We start from the raw sequence: 24,791 nt of genomic DNA, 5'->3' as shown, positions 1-24,791 counted from the left end.
TCTTTCCTCCCCTCCCTGCTGCCCCAATCCACAGGTTAGCTGAAAGGGTAATTCATCTCTTATCACAGAATGGATTCAGCACATTTACTTAAAACCTTCCATGCTAAATCCCATATAAAGATGTAAGAAAATGATTCTGCATAGCAGCTCTTATATGAAGATTAACACACTGTAATAATGAAATCTAAAGATACAGTTAAGATAAATTACAAGAAATTAAACATAAAAATAAGAAAATTCTCTATAGCAGAAATCTAAAGCTTATCATAAAAAAAAAACCTAAGAAGATTGGACAGAAGTTCCACTGAGGTTAAAAAAGATGAGTATAAGTGGAATTTGTATCAGGAGAAGAAAAGAAAAGATTACCAACAGCAAACTAGTTTGCCCAAATATGAAATGGATACATGTATTCAATATCATTTGCATGCAAGAGTAAAAATTTCTGTCTTCAGAATGTGTCTGATGCAATGATTACAGATAATGTCATTTTCCAGTTGGAGTTTTTGCAAGTTGATACACTTCAAGAAATTTGGGAACTTGGGGAAAATTCATGGATGTAGTGTGAAAAGCTACTGCATCATCACAGGAAAATCTTTCCAAATCAGAAGGGACAGAAATAAAAGATAATCTTCTTAGATATTAAAAATAGCCTTGAAAAATAAGGGAAAGGTAACAGAAGAAATAGAAAGCTGTGAAGTATGGAGGCAGCTGCTGAGTCCAGAAGCATTCACTTTCAAGAAAGTGAAATTTTATACTGAAAGCAGAAAATTAATTTCTCAATTCTAACTAGGGAATATCTGTGATCATGACTACTATGGGTGGGCAAAGAAGGTAACTCATGTTTTGGAAGGAATCACTAGGATGACCAGAAGACTTGCAGTCTGAGATTTTGTGTCTCTGTTTACTTTCCAAAGGACAATTTAGCAAGATTATGTGATTTTCAGTTGTGGATGGAGATAGGAAAAAAGATGACATGCAATATCTTCCACTTTTCTAGCACCCATCTTTATCCTGTTGTCCTGGTTTTAGCTGGGATAAAATTACATTTTTTCTTAGTGGCAGGTACAGTGCTGTGCTTGGGATTAGGTATGAAATTGTATGAGATTGCATAAAAAGGGGAATTTGGATGCAAGGTGGGCATGAATGGAAAAGGAGTTTCAAAAGTAGAGGACTGGACAGATACAAACATCGTGAAAAAACAAAGAAAGAAAACATCAGTAAATAACACACAGTATAGAGAAAGAGCAAATCTAGCTGGAGAATATACTGATACCAAAGAAAAAATGAGGTGATCAAGGTACTGCAAAGACAATATTTACCTACCACTAGAACCATAAGTAGGAATAAAACAAGAAGACAGTCAAAATTCGGAAATCACCATATGTCCAGAAAATTATGTGAGATGAAAAAATGTGTACTTTTAAAAATTGATCAGAAGACTCTTTAAAGAGTATAATTTATATACTCATTTCTGACCCCAAACAGTATGAAGTGCAAAAATTCTGGATTTAGGGAATTTTTCAGAATTTTCTCTGGAAGACTGAGAATGTGATACTTAAAATAGTATCTCACTTGGACAGGAAGAAAACTTAAATCTAGCACTAGGCTCTAGTTTTCACTGAACAGATGCTATAGAAAGGTAACATAATAAACAAGCCATCAGAATCTAAGAATAGAGAAGAGTAATTATTTCCTATTAGGACATGAAAAGCATAGAATATGTTAATATTCTATCTTAATATTTTGCTTGACTGATTCTGACAGATACCATGCGCAAGAATCTCTGGCATTCAATGCTTATAAACCTATGTAAAGGTAGGCATCTAAACACAGATTTCAATATCCTGAATTTTGACACCTGAGTTTGAAAATACTGAATTTGCAACAGGCTTCCATCTGCATCACAATTACCATGATGTCATCCTATTTGGTTTTAATCAAAAGCTGGTAATAAGCTGCATTTCTTACCATCTTTATTAATAAGTAGTTCCAAAATTGCATAGTATAAAGAGTTACATGCTAAAGGTAAAAATCCTACAGTAATTCTGACATACTTATGCTCCCTACAGAAAATACTACAATATAAAAATCTAACAGTTTATTGCAGTCTGTTAATGGGGTGGTTTGCTAACAAGCTTCTGCAGCTAACCCTGTTTAGGTCTTCCAGCAAGAGGGTTCTAAAATAGGACTTTGTTCACAGTACAAAGCCTGAACAACAAATGTTATTTGGGCCATGAGGAAGACATAACTTCATATTCTTTACTAGATTATCTATAGAAATTCAGAACTGCAGCATATACCAGCATATACAGAGTATACAGCATATACAAATACCTGCATTTGTATTTAATGTGTTCCTCAGACTGTAAGAAGGTATGGATGGAAAAGTCTAACTCAGGTAGAAATTCCTATTTAGAAAAATATTTAGAAGATGAGTCTTGCCAAAAAAATAATGTTATCTAGCTATGAATCTATCTAACTATTCTCTCCTTGAGCAATTACTTTTCTGTAAGAAAGAGAAGATATAAAGACATACTGTCATATTTTTTTGTCTTTCTCTTCAAACCTAGTAATCAGTTCCTGAAAAATACATTCTATTAGAGAAAAAGACAACAGCTTATTAGCAATTTCTTTTTGCTTTTCCCTTAAGCTTTGAGATTGATTTCAGGGTGGACTACCAAACTGCATGCTCCATATTCTGGCAAATAGCAAACATTACTCTCTGAGTAACAACTTATGGTACATTTGGGGAGAGATTTTGCTTGCCAGTGAAGTTAAAAGAGTCTGTTGGCAAGCAGCAAGAAAGTGCGGAGGGGTCTGTAAAGTGGGGGTTCCCCAAACTCAACTTAAGTTGCTTTTATTAAAAACTGACAAAAGGTAGGTGTGAATGTTTCATAAGAAGTAAGCTAAAAATATAAGCAGCTTGACAGATGGTTATATATTTACCATGTCTTTCAAACTTATATCACTTTTCATTAATAAGAGAATCTAAAGTGTTTGTAATCAGCTCAGATTGTTTATTGACATCTATCCAGTGAAGTCGAGATAGTCCACACTAAGGACCTTGTTAGAAAATGAGACACAAACAAAAATAACTTATGAAAGATTACCTGAGATACTTGAAGTTTTTTGACATACATCCTCCTTCTATGGAACAAGAGAGGAATGTGCAAAGGTCAGACATAAAGTAAATGTGGCCTATTTCAATGCATGTCTGTCTTAACAGGGGCTTTGAGTTAGAGCCCTCTAGTTCTATCACAGAGATCTGAATGGTTCTGAGGCAGCTAAAAAGTGTAAATTAGCTTCTGGATCTCAGAGTTAATGGAAAGGAGGATTCAGACAGCTGATCCAGGGAAGCTGCTGCTTTTGAAAAGCAGGCAACTGCTAGAGAAGTCTTATGGACCCTGCCAGGCAGCATGACTTTGCCCCACACCTGCAGTAAGTCAAGCTACCTACCCTCAGCACAACCTTGTGTTTAAAACACATGATCTTGGCCTAAATCTTACCTAGTCCAGGTGTACCCTTCATCCCATGTGTGCTTAAAGAAAGAGGCTATTATGTCAGGTACAACAGTACATTGTCAGAACAGTCACGACTTGGCCTAAGTTTTCAGTATAACTCTTTCAAAAAGCCTAGGGGAAATAAAAAAGTAGCAAGGTTTTTAGAAGATGTGTCACTTAGCAACATTATAGAAGTCTGCTAAGTAAAATTCTACCATAGGTTTTCCTTCTTAGGCCATATATCACTGATTTATTATAAGTAGTAGTTAGTAGATGTTATGGGCTTATTTTCAGAATCATAATTATGAAAAATAACAAATTTGGCATGGATAATTGTAGCACTATGATTTTAATTCATACTTCAATAGTGCAGAAACAGATATACAGATAGTAAAGAACTTTTTAAACTGAATTATGCTATTTTTTTTCCTCCAGATTAATTGACTACTCCAACTCTCTTCATGATCAACTGTAGCCAGGCCTTTGTTTTCATCTTCAGGCTCATACTTTCCTGAGTGATGCTACTTTCATTAAATTTGTTTTATTTTTCTTACATTTAAATAGTTCCTTTTCATTCATTAACAAACCATACATGAACATTTGTTGTCCATATGAAATTATGCCAATAGAAGTCTTGCTAACTGAAATAGCTATATGTTTTCCCACTCTGAGGGCTGAAAAACTTGTCAGTTAAAGTATAACAGGTTGCTTTTGCCAAGTTTTCTGGTTACAACTAAATAGGAATATCTGTGAAATTAAGTAACATTTTCATATTTGATAGTTTGTCAGTTGTGTAAAAAAAAGAAGCTGACACAGCAATCTGAATATGAAAACATATTAGCAATAATCTCCTCTGTGTTGATCACTGCAGGATCTCACTGAATTGGCATAGCTTCAAGAATAACTATGAGCATGGCAGATTCCTTGGTTTAGCCATCTTTTTGTACTCATGTTGGTGTACTAAGGTACCCACTTGTGCAATTTGCTGTGCATATAGTTAGTAAGGGGGAACTATAGAGACAGCTCCTGAGATAGGACTGCTCTGTACTCAGTTTCCCCAAAGTGTCCTGTTTTCCATCCTGAAGCGTCCTCCTGGATGAAGAGGAAGATTTTTGACCAGGCTGCAGGAAACCATTCTCTCAGCCACGTCAGTTGACCACAGATCAGTGGTGCAGTTCACATGCAGTGCGAACGCACCGCTTGCGCACAAAAACCCCTCTTGGGGGATGCTCTCAAAGGCAAGTGTTCTCCTTTTGTCCATCACTGAGTTCACTGCCCCTGTCACTGTCTCCAGTGGGAACCGAATTGGTCACGTTTGGCTGGGTTTGGGCAGTCTTCACTTGATGCCTCGCAGCCCCGTGGTACATGTGTACCTTGCTCCCATTCGAGAGCTTCCGCAAAGGCATGCCCTGGTGGCAGCCAGCCAGCTAAGGTAGGCAGCTTCTCACACGAGGAACACAAACACACCACGCCAACATTTAATATTTATTATCATACCTCTTATTTTGCACTGTAATGGGTTATATATATATGTTCAGCTACCTGTGCATCCTGGGAAACTTCTATGACCTAGCAGCAGCTGGAGGTATTAATAAACCATAACTCAATTTCCACATCCATTTTATATCCACAGAACAAATAAAAACTCCGATTTTTCGACGTTTTAATATGTTAATGTCAAGCTTTAATAAATAGCATTTACCTCAAGAGCGTGAGTAGGGCGAAAACCCGCATGCTTGTGTCAAAGCATAACATTAGAATCAACATCTGTCAGAAAATTGCACAGACATTCAAGCGCCTGGTTTCCAGTGTCGGAGGCTCGCAGCAGCCCGGGCCGGCAGCGGGATCGGCTCCCGGGCGCTGCGGGCGCATCCTCCGCCGGTCTGGGCAGCGGCGGCCCGCCCCGGCCCCGCCCGCCCGCCCGCGCTGAGGCGCCAAGAGGCGAGAGCAGCGTGGCCGCGGCAGCATGAGCGGCCCCCAGCCCGGGCAGCAGCGGAACGGGTACGCGACTGCAGAGCCCGCGGGAGGCCTCCCTGGGCTCTTCCCGCCCGCCATCCCGCGGCTCCCTCTCCCACTGTCACCGTGCTCCCCTCACACGCCGGCTGACTAAAGTTTCTCCGGGCGGGCCGCGCCGCTGCTGCCCGCGGGTGAAGCCGTGGTGGCGGGGCCCGAGGGCCGCGCCGTGCGGCCACCGCGGCCTCTGAGGGCGGGAGGGAGGGAAGCTGGAATCCTCTTGGGCGGGAGGGAGGGAAGCTGGAATCCTCTTGGGCGGGAGGGAGGGAAGCTGGAATCCTCTTGGGCGGGAGGGAGGGAAGCTGGAATCCTCCGGGACGGTAGGGAGGAAGGCTGAAATCCGACGGGACGGGAGGGAGTGAGGGAGGCTGGAATGCTCCGGGGCAGGACGGGGAGGAAGGTCCGTGCAGCCGGGGGCTCTCCAGGCAGCGCCGGCCGCCGCCGTGCCGGGGGAAACCCGTCCCGTGGGGAGGCGCTTCCTGCAGGCCCTAAAGGCCCTGTGGTGAGGGCACGGCCTGTTCTACTTGGGTTTCGTAATCGCTGGGATAGGAAAACGAGCAGGCAGGGTGTCTTGTGTTCATTATTTCCGGAAATGAGGGCCGGCGTGAGTAATATGCAATTAATTAAAGTCAGAAGTGGCTCTGTAAAAGTGAAGTACGTTCAGTGAAGGGAAGTGTTCTTGTACTGCTTAATTGAGGCTCAGTATTCGTACACAGTGTTTATCTTTACAAGTTTGATGGGTTATCTCCCAAGAAAGTTGTGAATATAATTAATTTGCAATGCACTGAGTATTGTTTTTCTGTGAGAAAGATTGAGTTTTCTCTTTCAAAACCTTCCCTTCCAGTACGGAATATGTAATGACCTTATCTCAGTACCTGTATTAGGGGAAAGATGAGAAGCTTCAAGTAAAGGAAATCCCACATTCGTTTAATCTAGTAGTCATCATAAAATACGATATTTAAAGAAAAAGTTTGTATTGAAGGTCATCAAGAGCTGTTGGTTGGCTTTTGGGGAACAAGACCTTAGCTGAAGATGTTTATTTCTTATTTTTAGTATGCACTTCATTTTTTACCTGTGATTTCAATGCCAAGGTATTGATAGTTGGTCTTTGAATAGAGTTGTAACATAATGCACATGACATCAAAGATGACAAAGCAGAGGAAAAACTTATAAAAAGGAGGTTGATCTGATACCCCCCCAGTCCTCTAGTTGTACTATATTGTTGTGTAGCTGACTGTCATAATTGCTATATGAAAAAATTTGAGATGATAAATTCTGTTTTAGGATTCTCAAAATAAATTTTTGTTACACTAAATTTTTGGTACACCATTTTTTAAGTAGCTGAATGACATTTGTTCCTTTTTCAGATGGTGTTACAGCTTACTTGAAGCCTAGATGGATGAAACAGCAGTGAAAAGGGAGGCAGTGTTCTCTAGCTACAAAACCTTTTTCTCTATTTTCCCTTGAAATAACCTTTAGAAAATTTTTATAGACTACTGATTACTCTAAAATTTAAGGTTTTGTTTTCCCCCATTGTTCTTAGCAGTATTCTTCATGGCTTTCAGTTTCTGTTATTTTTGTTCAGAAGTTATTATGGGTTATCCTAAGGGTAAGCCTCGATTGCCTGTTTTACAGCTAGCTATAGTATTTTTTAGAGTAGCTTTCATTCATGCAATTCTAGAACTTACAAATGAGCATAAAGAAGATTATCAGCTGCCCCAAATCCATAAACTAATTTTCATGTGTGTGCTTGACTGCTAGCCAAGGCCTTGGCTTCTGCTCAATCAGAAATTAAGTGGTTTATACCCATTTCACACTCTTGAGTTCTTGTGCACTGAGTTGAGGGAATTATCTTGCCAAACACAGTGATTTTAAGTAGAAGTAATTGAGTAAGCCCTTTGGGGGGTTTTTATGTTCTCTTTGATGTAAGCTTTCTGCTTATTTTTTAGATATGCTCCTCTCCCTGTGAAGTTGGTACTCTGAGGGACCTCCACTTACATACACTTCTGTATTTATTAGAAAAGTAAATACTAGCTTTTGTTATGTTTTGAATAAGTAGAGTTGCTAGGCAATAATTTAACAAAAGAAGAACTCACGACCTCTTAGTTCAGAATACTACTATCTTTCTGGAGCCCTTTTCCCAGAATGTTTTATTCAGTGTAGTTCTGCATTGTGTTTCATCCCTCTCCAAAGACATCACTGTGAATGTCACTTAGCCAGAAGCGATCATTTAAAGTCCAGTTGTGTTTTAGAATTTGTAAAGCCCTATTTTTTAGATATTTTAAATAATCATATAGCTGAAACATTTTCTTGATGTTTCAGTTAACCTGTCAAAGTTCAGTTTGGCACAGAGTGGTGTGAGGGCTTGTCTTTAATCTCTTTTTTTCTCTGAGCACTTTTCCTTCTTGGTAGGATATAGCCCCAACTCTGTAGTTACGGTGATTCAAGTCAGTTTGGGCATTCTTAGAATCACATACTGGATTTGCATGTTTGCTTTGACAATTGACAATTCTGGGCACTATTTCCAATGTTGTCAAAGTGTGAGAGAGGTGTGTGGGTTACATCAAGACTGTGTGTTCCTCCCTCTTTACTTTGAGATGGTAGCCCTAAAGATGATCCTCATTCCAAGAACAAGCCAAAATTGCTAACTTGTAATGTGCCACATACAGATTATTCAAAACCAGCAATTTATCTTTGGTAAATAGCACCTTGTAGGTTTCTAAAGTACAATTTTATCATGTGCTGGCATTGTTTTCACTCAAACAGTGTAACCTCTTTATGACAAGCTAACTGAAAGCCTCTAATACATGGTTTTAGTTATAAAAATAATGATTAACTAAACACTTGCCTTCTAATGTTTGTCTTCTGAATGTGGTGGTACTAGTGTTGCTAGGAGATGTCTTGCTGCTTGCAGTTACCTGTGATATATTTTTCTGCATGGCTGTACATCACAAGAAGGGTATCTTAGTCTTAAGCTATAGTCTTTGGTAAGAGGAGCCCAAGAAGAAAAGTACTGTGCCCCTTGTATTTTGATAGGCTAATCACTGAGATGTTCCATTGGTTTGTTTTTCAAGTTGTAGCAATATAGGTGAGAGAGTTTGGAGAAATTTCTTCTAATTTGCTCTTTTGTTTGAAATTTTCAAAGCTTAAGTATATTTGTGGAGAGAGATGTCTGCCTTTCTTTTCTTTGAGCTGAAAAGCACAGAAATTCCCCCGTTGTGTCTCACACTGTCTGAGCAGGCTTTCACCCATAAGGAGGCATGAGAAAATGATGTATCACCTTTTTTTTCCTTCCTCCTTCCTCCAGATGTACTCTTCAGGGCAGGGAAAGAAGCAACCTTTTGTGGCACTTTTATATGTTATATCTAAAGAAAAAGTTCTTGAACCCATCTCCTGTCAGTTTTCAGAAGGCTTTCGTAAGACATAATCTCAAGAGAAAATTAGCAGGGAACTGTTGGAATGGCCTCAAATCTTTGGTGGTAAATGTTGTAACAAAAGGTAAACTTAAGGTGATAAACATATGGTCAGAAATTAATACCTGCAGAGAAAGGTACCAAATAGGAAGCTACTGAGCACTTGTCATAGGCAGAAGTACAAAATAACTTAGAGGCCGGCAGTTATCACAGTCATCATAAAAAGGATTATGTTTGGGTGAGAAGAATGGCAGTACATGATATACCTGAACCTTTGAAATATACAAGGTGTTATCTATAAAGGATAAATTGCTCTGTCTTTGAATTGCTCAGTGCTCTGCATATCTCAACCTTCTTATCTAAAAATGAAATTTGCAACCTTGCTTGGATGCCTTTTCCTTGAAAGGAAATGTTGCATATATAAGTTCCTGGAAAGCACTTAACACTGATGGTTTTACTATCAAAATATTAGTGAATGTGTGGTCTTAGCCACATTCTGATCCTGGTTATTTTAAACTTGTGCACATTAAAATAATAAAATTTGTAGTATCTCTGGGTCTGTGGTGTTTGCTGATGGCTGTTTTTTACTATAAACTGTAGTTTCAGCAGTGAAGCATCCTACAAAAAAAGAGAGGATTATTTGGAATGGCCTGAATATTTTATGGCAGTAGCTTTTCTGTCAGCACAAAGAAGCAAGGATCCAAGCTCTCAGGTAAGAAGGCAACATATAACAATAAGATAACCTAATCTATACCGCATATTGAATCAGATGTACACATAGAAGTTTCAGGAAATTCCTAATAAAAGTTATTTCAGTATATAGCTATTCAGTTTTTAACGTAGTCAGCACCTTCTGTTACAGAAATTCTGTTATTGGGCCTGACCTCGTGTATAATTCTGTGTACATTTATTTGTAGCTTGGAGTTTTAGAAATCATCTTTTTATCTGGAAGTTAAAATAATGCATGAATTTTGTCTCCTTTTTCCAGTAAATACAGTCACTTTAAGAGGAGGATAAAACTGCTGAAAGTTTTAAGTTGTAATTTTTTAAAGACCTTTTACAACCTTTACAAGTTTCTTTTCCTCACCTGTAAGAGTACTTGTTTGTTTGTTATTGGGTTGACTAGAGTTTTCATCTAGCTTGTTCCTCCCTCAGAATCCCCTGTTCCCTATGCTTCACTGTCTGTTCCCATTTTTCACATGTTTCATGTGCCTCTGTTCAATATTGTTCAATATTGATTTCATGTCATTGATACAGCTCCTGAAACATGTTATTCTGCAGGATCCAGTCATCCTGTTAGATTTCCTTTGTGTGAAAAAATCAGGAAGCAAATACCAGAAAAATAATCTATTCACTTCCTTCTGTACATTATGGCACTTAGCTCTCTGAAGGTTTTTCACTTGGGACTAAAGTTTTGTTACCCAAGGCTGATTGATAAACACATTGTGTGAATTAAAATTAATAGTATTGCAATTTCAACAAATGATATGGGTGGAACACATAAAAATGGGACACATCATCATTTAAGAAGAGTCCCTTTGTAGACTTGGGTTGAAGCAATAAAGGGTGGGAGTTAAAAGGTTTAAAATTGTAGTTCATGTTTGTAACAAGCTACAAAGGCTTGTGAGGACTGCATAAGCCAGCACTTGTATTTCTGTTACATCTTTCATAACTTTTCTTTTGCTCATGTTGCTCATACTGCTCCTGGGAAAGCTAGTTTGGGAAGCTGAACTTAAGTGATCACCAGGGTTCATTCAGTGCTGCCTGAACTAGGTTCGTTTCATGAGCAGACAAGGAACAGTGCTGGCAGGCTGGGATGGGAACAGCATGACCCAAGTGCGAGCAGAGTTACATCTGCCCTGACTTATTTCAAACCCAGTTAGGTACAATTGTAGCCCTGCTCACTAGATGATATGACTTTATAAATTAAGTGAAGCTTGTATCTCTTAAATGAAAATTGTAGGACTAACTTTTCATGTCTCATCTTTGTTGTTGACACATTGTTTTGCATGCTGCTGACACTATATAAATCTGATTTTATTTAGGTTGGTGCCTGCATTGTAAATTCAGAAAACAAGATTGTTGGAATTGGCTACAATGGGATGCCTAATGGTTGCAGCGATGATGTACTACCCTGGACAAGAACAGGAGCAAATAGATTAGACACAAAATATCCTTATGGTAAGGCTTCCTGTGGTTGACAGGTTAGACTTGTGATGTCTGTATCTGTAAAAGTTCAGCTGTTAAAGTATTGATCAGTTTTCCTTCCATTCATATTAATATGTTATTGTTAATGTGCCCGTATGTGGTACACCAAGATAAAAATCAGTCTTTTTGTAGGACTGACTTCCTGGTGAAATAGGTTCATAAATATTAGCCATTTTGGATTGGGTAGTGAAAGCCTGTAAATATGAAGCAGCTCATTAGCACACAGTTGCAGCACACAGATGATTGCTGCTTCTGTGTGTTTGTCTCCACAAAAATTTCAGTGTGTATATGCAAAACAAGTAATTGGGTCTAAAATACAGGTCTAAAATACAACTCCAGTGGTTGTGGGAAATTTCCATTTCAGGTGTTGATGGCATAGATTATATGTACTACGAAGAAGCTGGATATTTGTCTTGAAGTCTGTGTGCCGTGGGTCTACCCTTCTATGGGTGAGGTGACTTTCACGGTTTATTTTAGCCTCTGATTGATTCCCAGTTACTAAATGGACAAAAGGAATGAAGAGCAAGGATGGTTTCATGGTAGATGTGGTTGACTGCTGCTTTGGATCTTGCCTTTGTCTTTGCAGTAGGCATAGTTTGGTCTTCTGTAAGTGTTATTTAAAAGGCCCTCTGTGAAATTTGGTGGACCTATCAGCAGGGCTGACTTTTCTGGATCAGATGTGGTTTGCAGGAACCAAGGAGACTGGGCTGCCTCAGGCGTCATGCCATGAGTGCTGTCTGTGGTGCGTGGAAATTGAGTAGAGAGCTGCCTTGGTGGCCTGCAATGGCTGATGTGGGGAAGAAACTTTGGTTAGGACTGGTAAGAGACCATACAGCTCCCATGCTTCCTTAAGTCCCCCTTCGTCTCTCTGTACCCCCTCCAGCTCCTGCTGCACCTCTGTGTGACACCAATGCAGCAGAAGCCATGGGCACAGAAAAGAACAGAGCTTTTTCATCCTGTGCTGCATCTCAGCCTGTCTTGAGCACAGGTATGGCAGGGTGGAGAAGCACAAAAGGGAGGGCCAGAGCCCTGGGAAATTTTCCTTCTCCCTGCATGGATGGGGGAAGGTTAGCACCAGAGTTCACCTTTTGCAGAGAAATACTCTTTTCCAGTGACCAGTATTTATCTCTGCCTACTAATTCTGTTTCTTACTTGTAACTTTAACAACTGGTGTGATAGAGAAATTAAACTTACATGAGTTTTGACATGGCCTGAGTTCACTCAGAGCTCTTTCTAAAGACATTTTCTGGTTTTCTATAGTATTGAAGTGAAAGATGATATGCAGTGGCTCAGCACATAATTCATCAGTTTGATATTTTTGACTTCTTAAAACCCCAGTACTTTGTCCTTGTTCACTTCACCAATTTATTATAAAACCTCTAATGGTAATTCTTAAGCTTGAGACCACTTCATAATATTTTTTGTAACAGGTATACTCCCAATATAGGGCCAAATTTGAAGTCTGCTCTGAACCACTGTTTTTACTTATAGTGCTGTGACCATAATGGTACAACTTGGTATGACTGCTCTTTATTTACAGGGCAAGGAAACAAGTGTTAGCTCATTGATTAAATATAAAGCACTGAAAACAGAATATTGATTTTGGTTGAATCTTTATGCTGCTCTAAGGTCTCATTTCTGAGCTAAAATCAGCATGGGTGGTCTCTGGCATTGGGGCATGTTCCAAGCACTCAAATCTAAGCTGACCAGTTTAAACTAAAAGTACTGTGAGCAATCTTTGTACAAGATGATGTGAGAATTTTTTTCTTTTTAAGTCTGACTGCAGAAGATGTGGAGCATGTGATGTTTAAAAAATGAGCTAACTAGTAACAGCCTGGAGAGCTAAGTTGATTTCCTGGAGTTGGTCTAACTACTGCCCTTCCCCCACCATTTTCTTAGTCTTCACCTCATTAAAAAAATCACAACTTTGTAACACAAAGTGTCTGCTGTGATGAATAAACAACCTATTTTGTAATTCACAGATCATTTAAACTCTAGCAATTTCTTATTAATCTTGATAGCACAGTTGACAGACCAGACAAGTATATGTAAAAAAAAAATCTTCTGCTTAAAAAAATTCTGGTAGATGCAGAGACACATAGAATTGCTGCTAAAATCTCATTAAACTGTCATTTTTCCTTTCTCCTTTTGCTAATCATCACAGCATTTGTGTAAATTGAACTTTTTATCCTTGCTTTTTCCTTACTGGCTTATTCAGAGACAGTACCATCGTACTGTGTGCTCCATTAGCTAATCATGGGAATGATGGCACTTTCATCACTGCAATGTAGCTTATTAGATGAAGCTGATGGTAATTGTGCATGTATCACCACACTAAGTTGGAAGATGTTTTCTGGTGCTACTTCATGCATCTGCAGTGCTGCAGAAAAGGTCTGGGGTTGGATCTGAGTGCTGACCACCTGGTCTTGGGTCCTCTAGGGTTAGCTGTGAATGTTTAGCTCACTTCCCGTGTTTCTCACCACTCTGACTAGCTTTCTCCAGAGCAAAGCTTCAGTATTGCTCTTCCAATGGTGCTCCAGAGGGCAGGATGGAAAAAAGACTGCAAGAGAACAGTCATCAGGTATAGACTTAAAATGAAAAGCCTGCTGAGATGATATGCTTAACCCTCCTCCTTCCCTTGGGCCATACTGGCAGATATGCAACACATACTCTGTTTCATGCTCTGAAAATCCCTCTCTGGTGGGCTGCATAAAAGTCTTCTCGCTTTTTTATGCACTTTGAACTGAGACATACAAAATAACTGTGTGGTGTCATGGGACTCCTGGAGCTTGAGGAAACCCAGGGCTGAAGGTAGTGTGTTGCTGAGGGAGCCCTAAGATGAGCACAAGCCAGTCTGTGCCAATTGGCTTCAGGACCAGGGGTCAGTGCCTGGCCCTGTCTGTGTTTAGCAGCATAGACATAGTAGGGGATTGGACCCAGAGGCGATCTTTGCAGGAGGGTGTTAAGTGATCATATAACAAATTTATTGAGCTCTAGAAGAACTGATGGGTGCATTGATTCTATAGCTCTGATCAGATCCAGTTTCATGGCTAAAAATCTTCCAATTTCCACCTTAAATTTATCTGTGGTTAGTTTTTAGGTTCTTGCATGTGCCAGCAATGTTCTTTTAGCTTTTCTTATTCAATTTGGTTAACCCTTCTTTCTTCCCTGTGCACTTTCTGGCAACAGTTACCTTCTGAACTTCTGTGTGAGGTTAAACAAGTCCTGTCATTCTTGAATTTTGCTGTATCTTGAAACTTGTTGATTGGGAATTCACCACTGTCTTGATTACCTATGTCTGCTGTAATATATTGTATATATCTATCTCACCCTCAAGAGTGGATTCTGCTCAGCTCACTGTTAGGGGTTGTGCTTGATTAAGAAATCCAGGTGTAACCTGAGCTGCTACTGGGAGAAGGCATCAAAATGTGGTAGCTAGTGTTCACCTTTCCTTAGAGGATGCAAACATTTGCAAGGCATTTGGATATTACAGGAATAGTGACATGGATTGCCTGTATTGATACTGTGCATTCCTTATGAGACTCTTGAAGTGGATAAAGGCTCTTCCTTCTAGTTGTGATGTATATTTGGACAGTATAGCCTTCTTGTATCAGAAAGCACAGAGTGTTTTACAGAGTGCCATTTTTCACAGCACAAAATCAGGATTTCATCGTTATGTTGAAACTGGCTCCGGGCTGCCAGTCACTGACAGCAGCAGGGATGTGTGTGTGCACATGAGAGAAATGGAAGGCCATTTTTACTAAGATGTTATTAAACATTTACTAAGATGTTATTAAAAGCTCTTCCTGAAGCATTGTGTTCAGTACTATGTACAGAAGCTTCTTAATAATTAGGCAAAATTCTGTCTTCCAGAGTCAAAAGTGTGCCCTCTGCTTCTGTTAGATGAATCTGAGGGTCTGTTTTCTCACACCAATCATTTAAAATACTACATTTTTCTCCTATTAACACAAATCTTCCCACTAAATCTAGTTGCTGTGCTCCTGTTATGCCCTCTGTCTCCACTGTAATCTAAGAACATCTATTTGACAACCAGTCTCTAATTAAGGGTTTTAAATTAAAATGACTGGCAAAATTAGAAACCTCTGAGCAATACAGAAAATATTGAGTAAGTGTGCTTACAAATATTTATACAGGTTCAAATATGATAAAATATGTGCTGTGGCAAAAAGTATGCTCTAATTGAACAGTACCTGCTGTGTAAAATGAAACAAACTGTTATCAACATTTCCTTGTGTTAGGATTATGAGCTTTTTGTCAATTTTTCAGAGAAATGAACACTCAACAATATTCAGGCAAATGTTAGTTTTATGGAAGCTGTTATTTTGACAGTACAAAATTTGATAAGGCACTCTGAAGAAGTGTGATGCTCTCTCTCCAATTGGCAGTGCAAAGTGAGGTTTTATCTGGGAAGGGGATCTATAGGAGATGGTCTCCACTTACAGGCACTCACTCTTGTCCTGCATGGTTTTTTTGTCCGGTTCTGGTGTCATACATCAAATGTGTAGAAAGTTTGGAGATTTAGAAACAATTCCCATTGTTCTACTTGCCCACTAAGGAACACCTCTGTGTTCTGCTAGGAGTAGAACTAACTTGGAGCAGGATGAGAGAAACTGTGAAATAAAATAGAGTGGGTTGCCTAATGCTGCTCAGGTTTTTGAGAGGGGCTTCTCTGACCCAGCAAGTTTTGTGATGTTCATAAATGAGATGAGGTGAGCCAATACTGTGCCATCTTCACTTCCCAGTACTCGTTATTCATGGAAGAAAGCAGTGAGGCTGGGGTTCCATTTTTCTTACTAGGACTCCCAACAAATCTGCTGCTGTTATCCTTGTCTCTGTTGCCCTGACCACAGCAGCTGCTCTTCTCCAGTATACAGAGAGAAAGAGAGAGAACAGCAGGAAGGGCTGAGGGCAGTACCAGCCCAGTATCAGTGTCTCCCTGCCCTTAATGAAGTGACCAGCAATCATATCGATGCTTTTGAACGGGTTGAAAAAAATAGATGTCATTCTACAAATTCCAGGTCCTTCAACCACTGCCCCCAGTGGTTGTCACTCCAGACTCCATTCCTTAAATTAATGTTTTGATACATTTTGTGATTCTTGCTGTGTTCAGTGTCAGAGTTCCAGCAAGTAAAGGATAACAAAATTCTTAGTCTGGCTCAATTAGTAATTAATATAATTAAAAAGTCATTCTCCCTAGCCCTTCTCCGATTGCTTCTTTAAAGGGTCTTTAAAGTTATGGTTGTCCTTAGCATGCACTTCATCAAGCATGTAAGCCTTTTAACAGTATTAAACACTTTGACTAGTCTTGTGGTTCTTACAAAATTGCTAGTCAGAACATACTTAGAATGTGGGAAGAGTACTTCTGACTGCAACCCACTGGGAACATGCTCATGCTAAGTATTCAATCCTGAAAAATTACCATTTATAGGGTAAGCAGGGGTCTCTTATTTACAGGTGATCTTAAGGATGAGTACCACCTCAGCTATGCAACAAAAACCAGCATGGAATGAGAAGAGATAGAAACACGAGCAATTAATACTGCCAGTAATGAAGCAGTCAATCATCAGCTTTTTACTTTTTTTTTTCCCCCCCTCTCATGAACATAGTAGCAGGTGGTGGGAATGTCAGAGCACACACACTTAACTTCTTGTTGCATGGTTATTTCTTCAGCTAATGAAGCCTTTTGAGAATACTTTTCAAGCTACTTTTCCAGAATGGAAACCAGTGTTGTGGACTTGATATTGTGTTGGCTGTATGTGAATATTTTTTTAAAAATACCAAAGCTCTGGAGCTCCTTATAGAGTATTGTAAAAATTATTAGTTTTACTAGTCTGCTTAAAGATCCAATTTTCAGAGTTCTGAATACTGTGCACCTGTGAAAGGTTATTTTAAGTTAGCTTCTGAGAATCTCAGAGAGGACAATTTGTAACTATTAGCAGGAATACTTAACAGCTTATAAAACTTCATAACACCCCAAATGTAAACTAGTTAGTCATTAACAAGAGGGATTTTGGACTTCTGGATTTATTTTGTTTTTCAAAAAAGCTGGGCATGTCTATAAGAAAAATCTGCAGGTAATAGATCTATCTTACCTGCTCAATGCCTATTTGTCAGAGAGAGGTGAATATGAGTAAGAGGGAATTAAGAGTGATGGGACAAAGCCTAAAAATATTTGTCTGATGCCAGCACCTTCTTAAGAACCATCTGGCATAATATCCCTTTATAAGTAGCAGGTGTCTAGGGAGATGTATAAAACAAAAACTCGTGTAATGATAGTTCCCCAGAATATACTTTCAAATCACAGCAACTGAGACAAAATGGTTTGGTATTCAATAGCCCAGTAGACTAAAAAAAAAGTAATACTGGATGGAAAATTATCACTTCTGGAATCAGTGCAAGGTTCTGGTCCTGTACTGGTTTCTCCAGTAAGTTCAGTCAGAAATATTTGGTTTATCATGCACCTCATTTTCTATTTGAAATGAAAACTTACTCTGTTCATTGTAGACTTAAGTACTTTTTGTCTTGGAATGATTAGTCTGTTTCTTATTGCTGTCTCTGTGCCTTCTGTCCACATGGGATGTAATTTTTCTTAACTTCAGATTGTGTGAAGATGGTGAGGAGGCAAAACTTATTTTGCTCCAGCTGATCATCTTCTATAAGTTATGCTTGGCCTGATACTATTTTTGCTTGGGAAGAGGTTTGTTGTTGAAAGTTTGTAGAAGTCTGCCAAAAGAACCTTTTTCTCTCCCATTTCCCTCAGTGCAGGAAGGAAGCTTGTTGCAGTACTAGTAATGAAACTTATCTGGCTTTACAGCTGAAGATTTCTGAGTTTTAGTGAAGGAAAAAGATTTACTGAAGGAATTAGTTTTGTTTCTTTTATAGTTTTGGGAGTCTTTGAAAACATCCTTCTTTCTGGAGACCTTCTGTTTTTTAAGCTGCTGCCTAGAACATAAATATATTGTTCAAAGAAACTTAAAAGTGATGTTTCTGTTGACATAATTTCTACTTCCAGCGGTGGAAATTATGTCACACTTTTATTCAATCCTCCATAGCCCCAGAAAAATAATTCTCTGACTATTTATTGTAAAGGCTTTATAAGATTGATGCATCTTAGTAATATACTTGGAGTTCAACATATTTTCTGGTTTTTCTAAATGTATAGGTTCATGTAACTGCATCTCTCATACACTTAATGGCATATATTTAAAATACAGTGTGACCCAATAACAGTTGCAATAGAAACAGTAAAAATAGTGAAAGAAACCTTAATGTGTTGGTTCTTGGCTCTTCGTTGGTTTTTTTTTCCTTTTCAATTTCCTATTTTTTGTGTTGGTTTCTGGTTTTACTGGTTATGAGAAGGTATGTGGACAGCATGACATGGGTGTGGTAGAAGCCAATACTGAGCTTTCTTTAGCAAGTGTTCGGTCCTTTGTGACTTGTCTGCACGGGAAGGTTTGTGTCCTGTAAGTTAGACTGTAAATTTGTAGTGCATTAGCTGTTGTATAGAAAATTCCATGTAGACATTTAGCGCATATGGAAAACATTTCCATTCAGCGATGATTCCTGCATGTTGAAGGTACTGCAGTCTGTTATTTGTGTGGTGAGATCATTCACATGGAGGTCAGCATATAGCACCAAGTGTACTATGAAGTTGTGTGGTGAAACTTGGTCTGTTTTAATTTTCACATGGGCGCAAGGGAGAAGAAAAGGACTTTAAAAAAATCTGTTCTTCAAAAAAAGCAGTGGAAAACCTTTTAATGTTGTCTGCACATGCAGGTCTCTAAATTATCTCAAACCCACACCACACTTTAGCATCTGTTTAAGAAGTCAGGGCAGCAGGCAGTTTCTTAGTAGGTAGGTATATAAATTATGCAACTTGCTGTTATTCCTAGGAGTAAACAGGAAGTTCTTGCAGAGATCCCATTTTTTTTCAGAGCTTGATTGTGGATGACACAGAAACTGTGCTCTTCTCAGCTGTGTTGCTAGCACATTAGATAATCTGCTCATGTGTAGTGTATAAACACTGAAACCCTAAGGTGCTGCTGTCCAGAAACAGCTATTGTGCTAATGGTGGAGTAAGGCAGGATGGTCCATTGCTACCTGGCCTATCTCAAATCCATGGAGAAATACAGGACTTTGTTTTCCTGCTTGTGAAGTCTGGCACCTTTTAATGAGCAGTAAAGTCATTCTGATATTAAAGTTGGATGTTTTTATGGCTGAGTGTGTCTCATGTATTCAGGGGGTGGGAGAATCCTGCAGCAGCACTGAGCCATTCTGAGGCCCAGAGGACAGAGCTGCTCAGTTTTACTTGGCGATTCTGCTGCCTTTAAGAGCACACAGTGCGCTCCTACAACCATTAGACTGTTCCTATCTGTGCATGTAAACACATAAATGAGCTGTTTTATACTGGCAGTTAGATACTCCAGAGAGTTGTGAAGCTGTGAGAGATTGCTTCACTAAGGGTGGTTGCAATGGCTTGGCCCACAGCCTACGGCTTTGTTGCCTGCAATAGGTGTTAGCAAATGGCAGTGCTAATGCACTTAATGATATCATTACTAATCGGCAGCCTGGTCAGAACAATTGACCTTCATTGATCTTGGTATTTCTGCTTTTATTTCATTCTCTGCCCCTTATGATAAGCTGTGCAAGCTATTTGCCTTTGAAAAGATGTAAGCAGTTATATTGTAACACTTTAGTTTGTTCGACTTATTTTAATGATGAGTATTATGAATTGTTTCTTCCTTTGTTTAATCAGTGTGCCATGCTGAATTGAATGCCATCATGAACAAAAACTCAGCTGATGTGAAAGGTTGCAGCATGTATGTTGCCTTATTTCCATGTAATGAATGTGCAAAACTCATCATCCAGGCAGGTAAGCAGTAGTGCCAGCTTGCTTTTTCAGGGTTGCAGTGCTGCCTGCTCATTGGTATCTTCTAATAGATGTATTTGATGTTAAATTGCTGATGTTAGATCTAAATTAATTGCACTGTCAACCTCATAAGATGCTACTTATGGGGGTTTTTTGCATCTCAATGGTGCCAAATTTTTCCAGTGCTAATTGCATCTACTGTGATTCTAAACGTGCTTCTAATTTAGGTTTGTAACTTCTTAGACCAGGAGCTGCCAAAGAACAACACAGGCTTTGCATATAATTACTGTCAATTTTACTGTGTTCTGGCACTTTGAATAGAGTAGGGCAGAAAGAAATAAACTTCTGCATGACAAAAGGTCTGTTGGGAGTATTTACATGAAATTTTAATTTTAATATGATGCATGGTAGATATTTGAAGAATTTAAAATATCTTTGCTCATAAATGTCATAAGATTTCTATGATCCTATTTTAATTATGTCTTTCATTACAATTATTATAAATCCGTGCCACTGCAGCAAGTGTGCTGGCCTAAATATGCCTCCTTTTTTGAGATTAGGCAGTATCTGCAGCAGGCTTCAGTTCTGTAAAAATCTCTTCTTAAAGTAGCACGCATTTTGATCACTGAGTGAAGTCATGCAGTCCCAGCATGGATTGCTGTTCTGGGGGGTGTCTCACTACTAATGGCCACAGGAATATAGGAAGAAAGCAGCAAACAGAACGCTTCTTTATTTTGGTTCAGTATGGCTTGAAATCAAGAGGGGTGAAGAGGGAAAGATGATGGTATTCTGCATTGTGCTTCATACAATTCTCTTACTTACAGAATCAAATGCTCTTCAAGGTAGATTGGCTGCTTGTTCTCAATGTAGTCACTCATCCTTTTCCTTATGCACTTATGTCAGCACTAAATCGCAATGTACTGATATTCATGCTGTCTGGCAAACACAGGAAGATGTTGATCAGCTGCAAAACACTTGTGAATTCTCTTTTGAAGCCTCTATATTTTTCCCCTGCCTAAGTGATTTAGGCAAAGATCATTCAGCAATTTTACACAGCATACATTTGTGAGTAGAGGTGTACCAAGGAGTTGTAGAGCATGTGGATGAATGCTGCCTCATCTGATTTTGTGCACCAGACATTAATGTTTTTTTTCAGTGTAATTCTAACGTTTTTTCTATGTGATTTCTTTAGGCATAAAGGAAGTTATTTTCATGTCTGACAAGTATCATGACACTACAGAAATGACAGCTGCACGGCGGATGTTTGATTTGGCAGGTATTATATATAGGTGAGAGAATTAACTTTATCTTTACTCTGGAATGGAAGAAAAGGAGGGTGTGAAAGAGACCAACTTTAGGGCAAATGTTCTTCTATCAGTTATGTAGCATTTTATATATTCCTCTGTATAGTAGACTATCATCTACTCATCTGTAGTGTTTGTAGATGGTTTTCTCTGTAGAAGGACTGGGTTGACAGACTGTTGCACCATTCTTCTTGTCTTGTGTATGGTCAAAGTTCAATTTTGGAACGTTTGTGTGAGAAAATGGTCCATGACTCATTTTGTTCCTGGAATGCAAGACAAATTGTCAAGGGGGTGGTTATTTGTCACATTGTACTCTGTAGAGTCTTCCTTGGCCCTGCTTGGAGCAGGAGGTAGGACTAGATGATCTCCTGAAGTGCCTTGCAACCTGAATTACCCTTTGATCATACGAGTTGGACTGAAACAACCAACTGATTTTGTTGTTTCTGTGGATTACTCCATCCTTATTGAAACTTCCGTATCTTTTTGTGGTCAGTTTGAGAAGGTGTCAAACAAGCCGCCCGTAATTAATTCTTGGTACCTACAGCTGTTCATCTTCTTCGGTCAGATTTTAGGTGAGGAAAGGGTAAAAGCTGGAAGATTGGCTTTAAAGTAATGATAATCTGAAAAATGTTTTAAGATTGGGGTTTTTAAAGACACTGACAGAGATACCTAAAGACAATCTGTTGAACAGTGAGTTTGATAGGGAGTTACATGCTGTGGGTGAGGCTAATTATGTAGTCAGGGAGGCTTTGCAGCTCTATAAAGTTTTACAGTATTAATATAAAGACTTCGAAAAATTTGCAAACATAACAATTCTGACAGATAAAATTTTAGGATGAAAGATACCTACTGGGCTAAGAAACATCCATGGAAAAACACAGCAGTACTTGAAATTCAGTTTTAGTCCTTCAGTGTATTTCCTGTCTACTAAGACTATTTGACTAAGAAGCATAAATCATTCTCTTGCAAGTCAAATCTTGTAACTTCTCCAGGGTGAGAAATGTTTCTTGCATTTCAGATTGCTATTCAGAACAAAGCATTCAGAGTTTTTGTGGTCAGCAGCATGTGCTTTCCTGCGTTGACTGTTACTTATCCTTGTATCGATTGCTGAGGATGTAGGTGGTACTTAATGAATCTCTTGAACTGAACGGCAGAACTTAATTAGGCACTAAATCCACACTATTTGCATAATCTTTTGTTTACTGGTAGGCTGGAAAATATATGCTCAGTCCCTGTATACCTTCCTTGCTAATTGCTGTAGCAGATGCTGTAATGACAATAAAAGGAAACATTTTGTGGCAGTATTAATTTTAGAGTTCTAACGTTACAATTTTTAAGTAATTTCCTCATAAATAGTTTGGGCTTTACCCAGTATGGCATAATGTGATCTATTCCCCTTCTACAAAAATTATTTTATTATGCTGACACAAAGCTTGAAAGTGTTTTTCTAAAGCTTGGCAGGGAAAAATTGATCAAAATATCAATATTATCAAAACGTATTCCAAATATCTTTTTTATATGCATACATATACAGAAGATTTAAATATTTTTTCTGGATACCTATATCTGTACCTAGATCTTTAAATATATATTAAAAATATATGAACAAAAATCGCAGACCTGGTAGCATGATGCCACCACCTGCAGCTAAGTTGTTAAAAGTCCTTTGACTCCTGGGTAATTTATAAATTCCAATAGCTGAAGAATGTACAGGGTAACCCACCCCATGTGTCTTTTTGTCTTAGTCTTTCTTGTCCAGGTTTCTCTCAGTGTGGTGCACTATAATTGGCTCCCATAGAGAAGAAAACTATGAGAATCCAAGGATGTTTTTTTTAGTATTTTTTTATTCCTTCAAAAATTTAGCTGAAACTAAAGCAAGCAAAATGTTTTAACTACTCACTAATATCTGTATTTTTCTTTTTTTAGGGAATTCAAGCCAAAGTGTAACAAGATCATCATTGACTTTGATTCAATTAACAGCAGACCAAGTCAAAAGCTTCTGTGAATTATGTCTCATTAAGTCTTTAGAAGAGTGTGATTATCCTTTTCTAAAAAGCTGCTAATGCTTTTCATCTCCAAGTAACTTGCAACTTTTTAATGGTTTCTGTAGCTGAAGTAGACTTACAAGAAATCCAAGGCATAAAATGTCCTGCTCACTTCATCTTGTCATGTGGAATCTAAATCTACTTAAAATTTTTTATGCCTTTATCAAAACTGCTTAAAAAGTGGAGGCACATAGATGAAACAATATAAGTAAAGAAAACTGTTCTGATTCTTCCTGTATTCATCACCACATGCTCTGATGGGCTGTCAGCACAGATTTAGCCTCAGTTTAACAGTACTTCTTGTAACCAGTAGTACAGTGGAATATGCTAATGTATGTTGATCTCTGTTGGATATGTGAATCTTAACAGTTGATCCTAATAAAGAACAAAGAATGTTATCCATGCAAATGCTAATCTTCAAACTAGCATAACACTAATATTGAAAAGGTTTTACAGCTTTAGGAATGTGTGGCGTTCTGCTTGTTATCCAACAAATGAAATGCTGATTTTTCTTTTAATTACTATCTGACATTGTCATATTTGGGCAGGTTTAAGTGAGGAAGCTGTTCTGATAATTGTCCATTCCTGAGTGAACTTTACAGGTGCTTTCAAATCCTTGCTTTCCCCAAGACTCCAGAATTGAAGGGGATTGAGGGAGTAAATAGTTCAGTGCTTTACCTCTGGGACTTTCACAACTGAATTTGTTTTCATGTGTAAAAGAAAATAATTTTGTTGGTCTATGTTATGAATGCACTCTAAGCTGTTCCTAGATAATCCAACATAGCTTAGTCTTAAACTCCGCCTGTAAGGTAACTGAATCATTTTTTGTCCTTTGAGAGAAATTCGAGATATTCAACCCATATCCATATCTGTGCCAAAAGATGTAATTATGATGTTAGCTTGTTTCCCAGTGCTGACATAGTACCTCCATTTTCATAAATGTTGCCTAAAATAATATCCTCTTTAATTTTATCTTGAGATCTGGGAATAGATTTGAGTTCCTTTTCTCTAATTTGATTTTTAAAAATTAAATATGCCTAATGGCTTTGTTTAGATAACATTGGTGGTTGTTTGTTTTGTTGTTTTTGTTTTTTTTAATGTGGTTATACTTCAATGAGCTTTTATTTTCTCTACAAAAGCTTTGTTTCATATTTTGGGACATTATGTAATTTGGCTTCATACCAGTATTATTAAAGTCTTATTAAAATCCACTACACTGAAGTAGACTCATTATTATAATATTAAGTCATGCACTTGGCTCCAGAGCGCTGCTGTTTTTGCAATCATATGGAAAGCATATTTTGTGCATTTGTGATATTGCATAAAGCATAATGTTCATGAACCATTTGACTACTAAAGGGATCACTGTAATGTATTGTGTATCCATTTATAAGATAATTTCTGAGTTTCTTTTTCCT

At 38.5% G+C, this 24,791-nt stretch overlaps 1 protein-coding gene across 8 annotated transcripts in view; it reads left to right on the top strand.

The window, feature by feature from the left end:
* DCTD (dCMP deaminase) overlaps positions 1-24,584 on the top strand; it is a 58,926-nt gene extending 34,342 nt beyond the window's left edge. For 5 of the 8 annotated variants that reach the window (XM_058837656.1, XM_058837659.1, XM_058837661.1 and 2 more), the window contains exons 3-7: positions 9,527-9,638; positions 10,972-11,107; positions 19,911-20,027; positions 21,217-21,300; positions 23,255-24,584. In XM_058837656.1, coding sequence (XP_058693639.1) covers positions 9,588-9,638; positions 10,972-11,107; positions 19,911-20,027; positions 21,217-21,300; positions 23,255-23,391 — 525 coding nt within the window. In that variant the 5' untranslated portion in view covers positions 9,527-9,587 and the 3' untranslated portion in view covers positions 23,392-24,584. Of the gene's footprint in view, positions 1-5,414; positions 5,502-9,526; positions 9,639-10,971; positions 11,108-19,910; positions 20,028-21,216; positions 21,314-23,254 lie in introns of those variants that run through there. The other 3 variants (XM_058837654.1, XM_058837655.1, XM_058837662.1) reach the window with 3 other exon arrangements.
* Positions 24,585-24,791: the final 207 nt, after the last annotated feature.

This window comes from Poecile atricapillus, chromosome 4 (genome assembly GCF_030490865.1).
Source record: "Poecile atricapillus isolate bPoeAtr1 chromosome 4, bPoeAtr1.hap1, whole genome shotgun sequence".
Classification (NCBI taxonomy): domain Eukaryota; kingdom Metazoa; phylum Chordata; class Aves; order Passeriformes; family Paridae; genus Poecile; species Poecile atricapillus.
The sequence above is the reverse complement of the archived record's forward strand: the minus strand, read 5'-3'. Positions and strand labels throughout refer to the sequence as shown.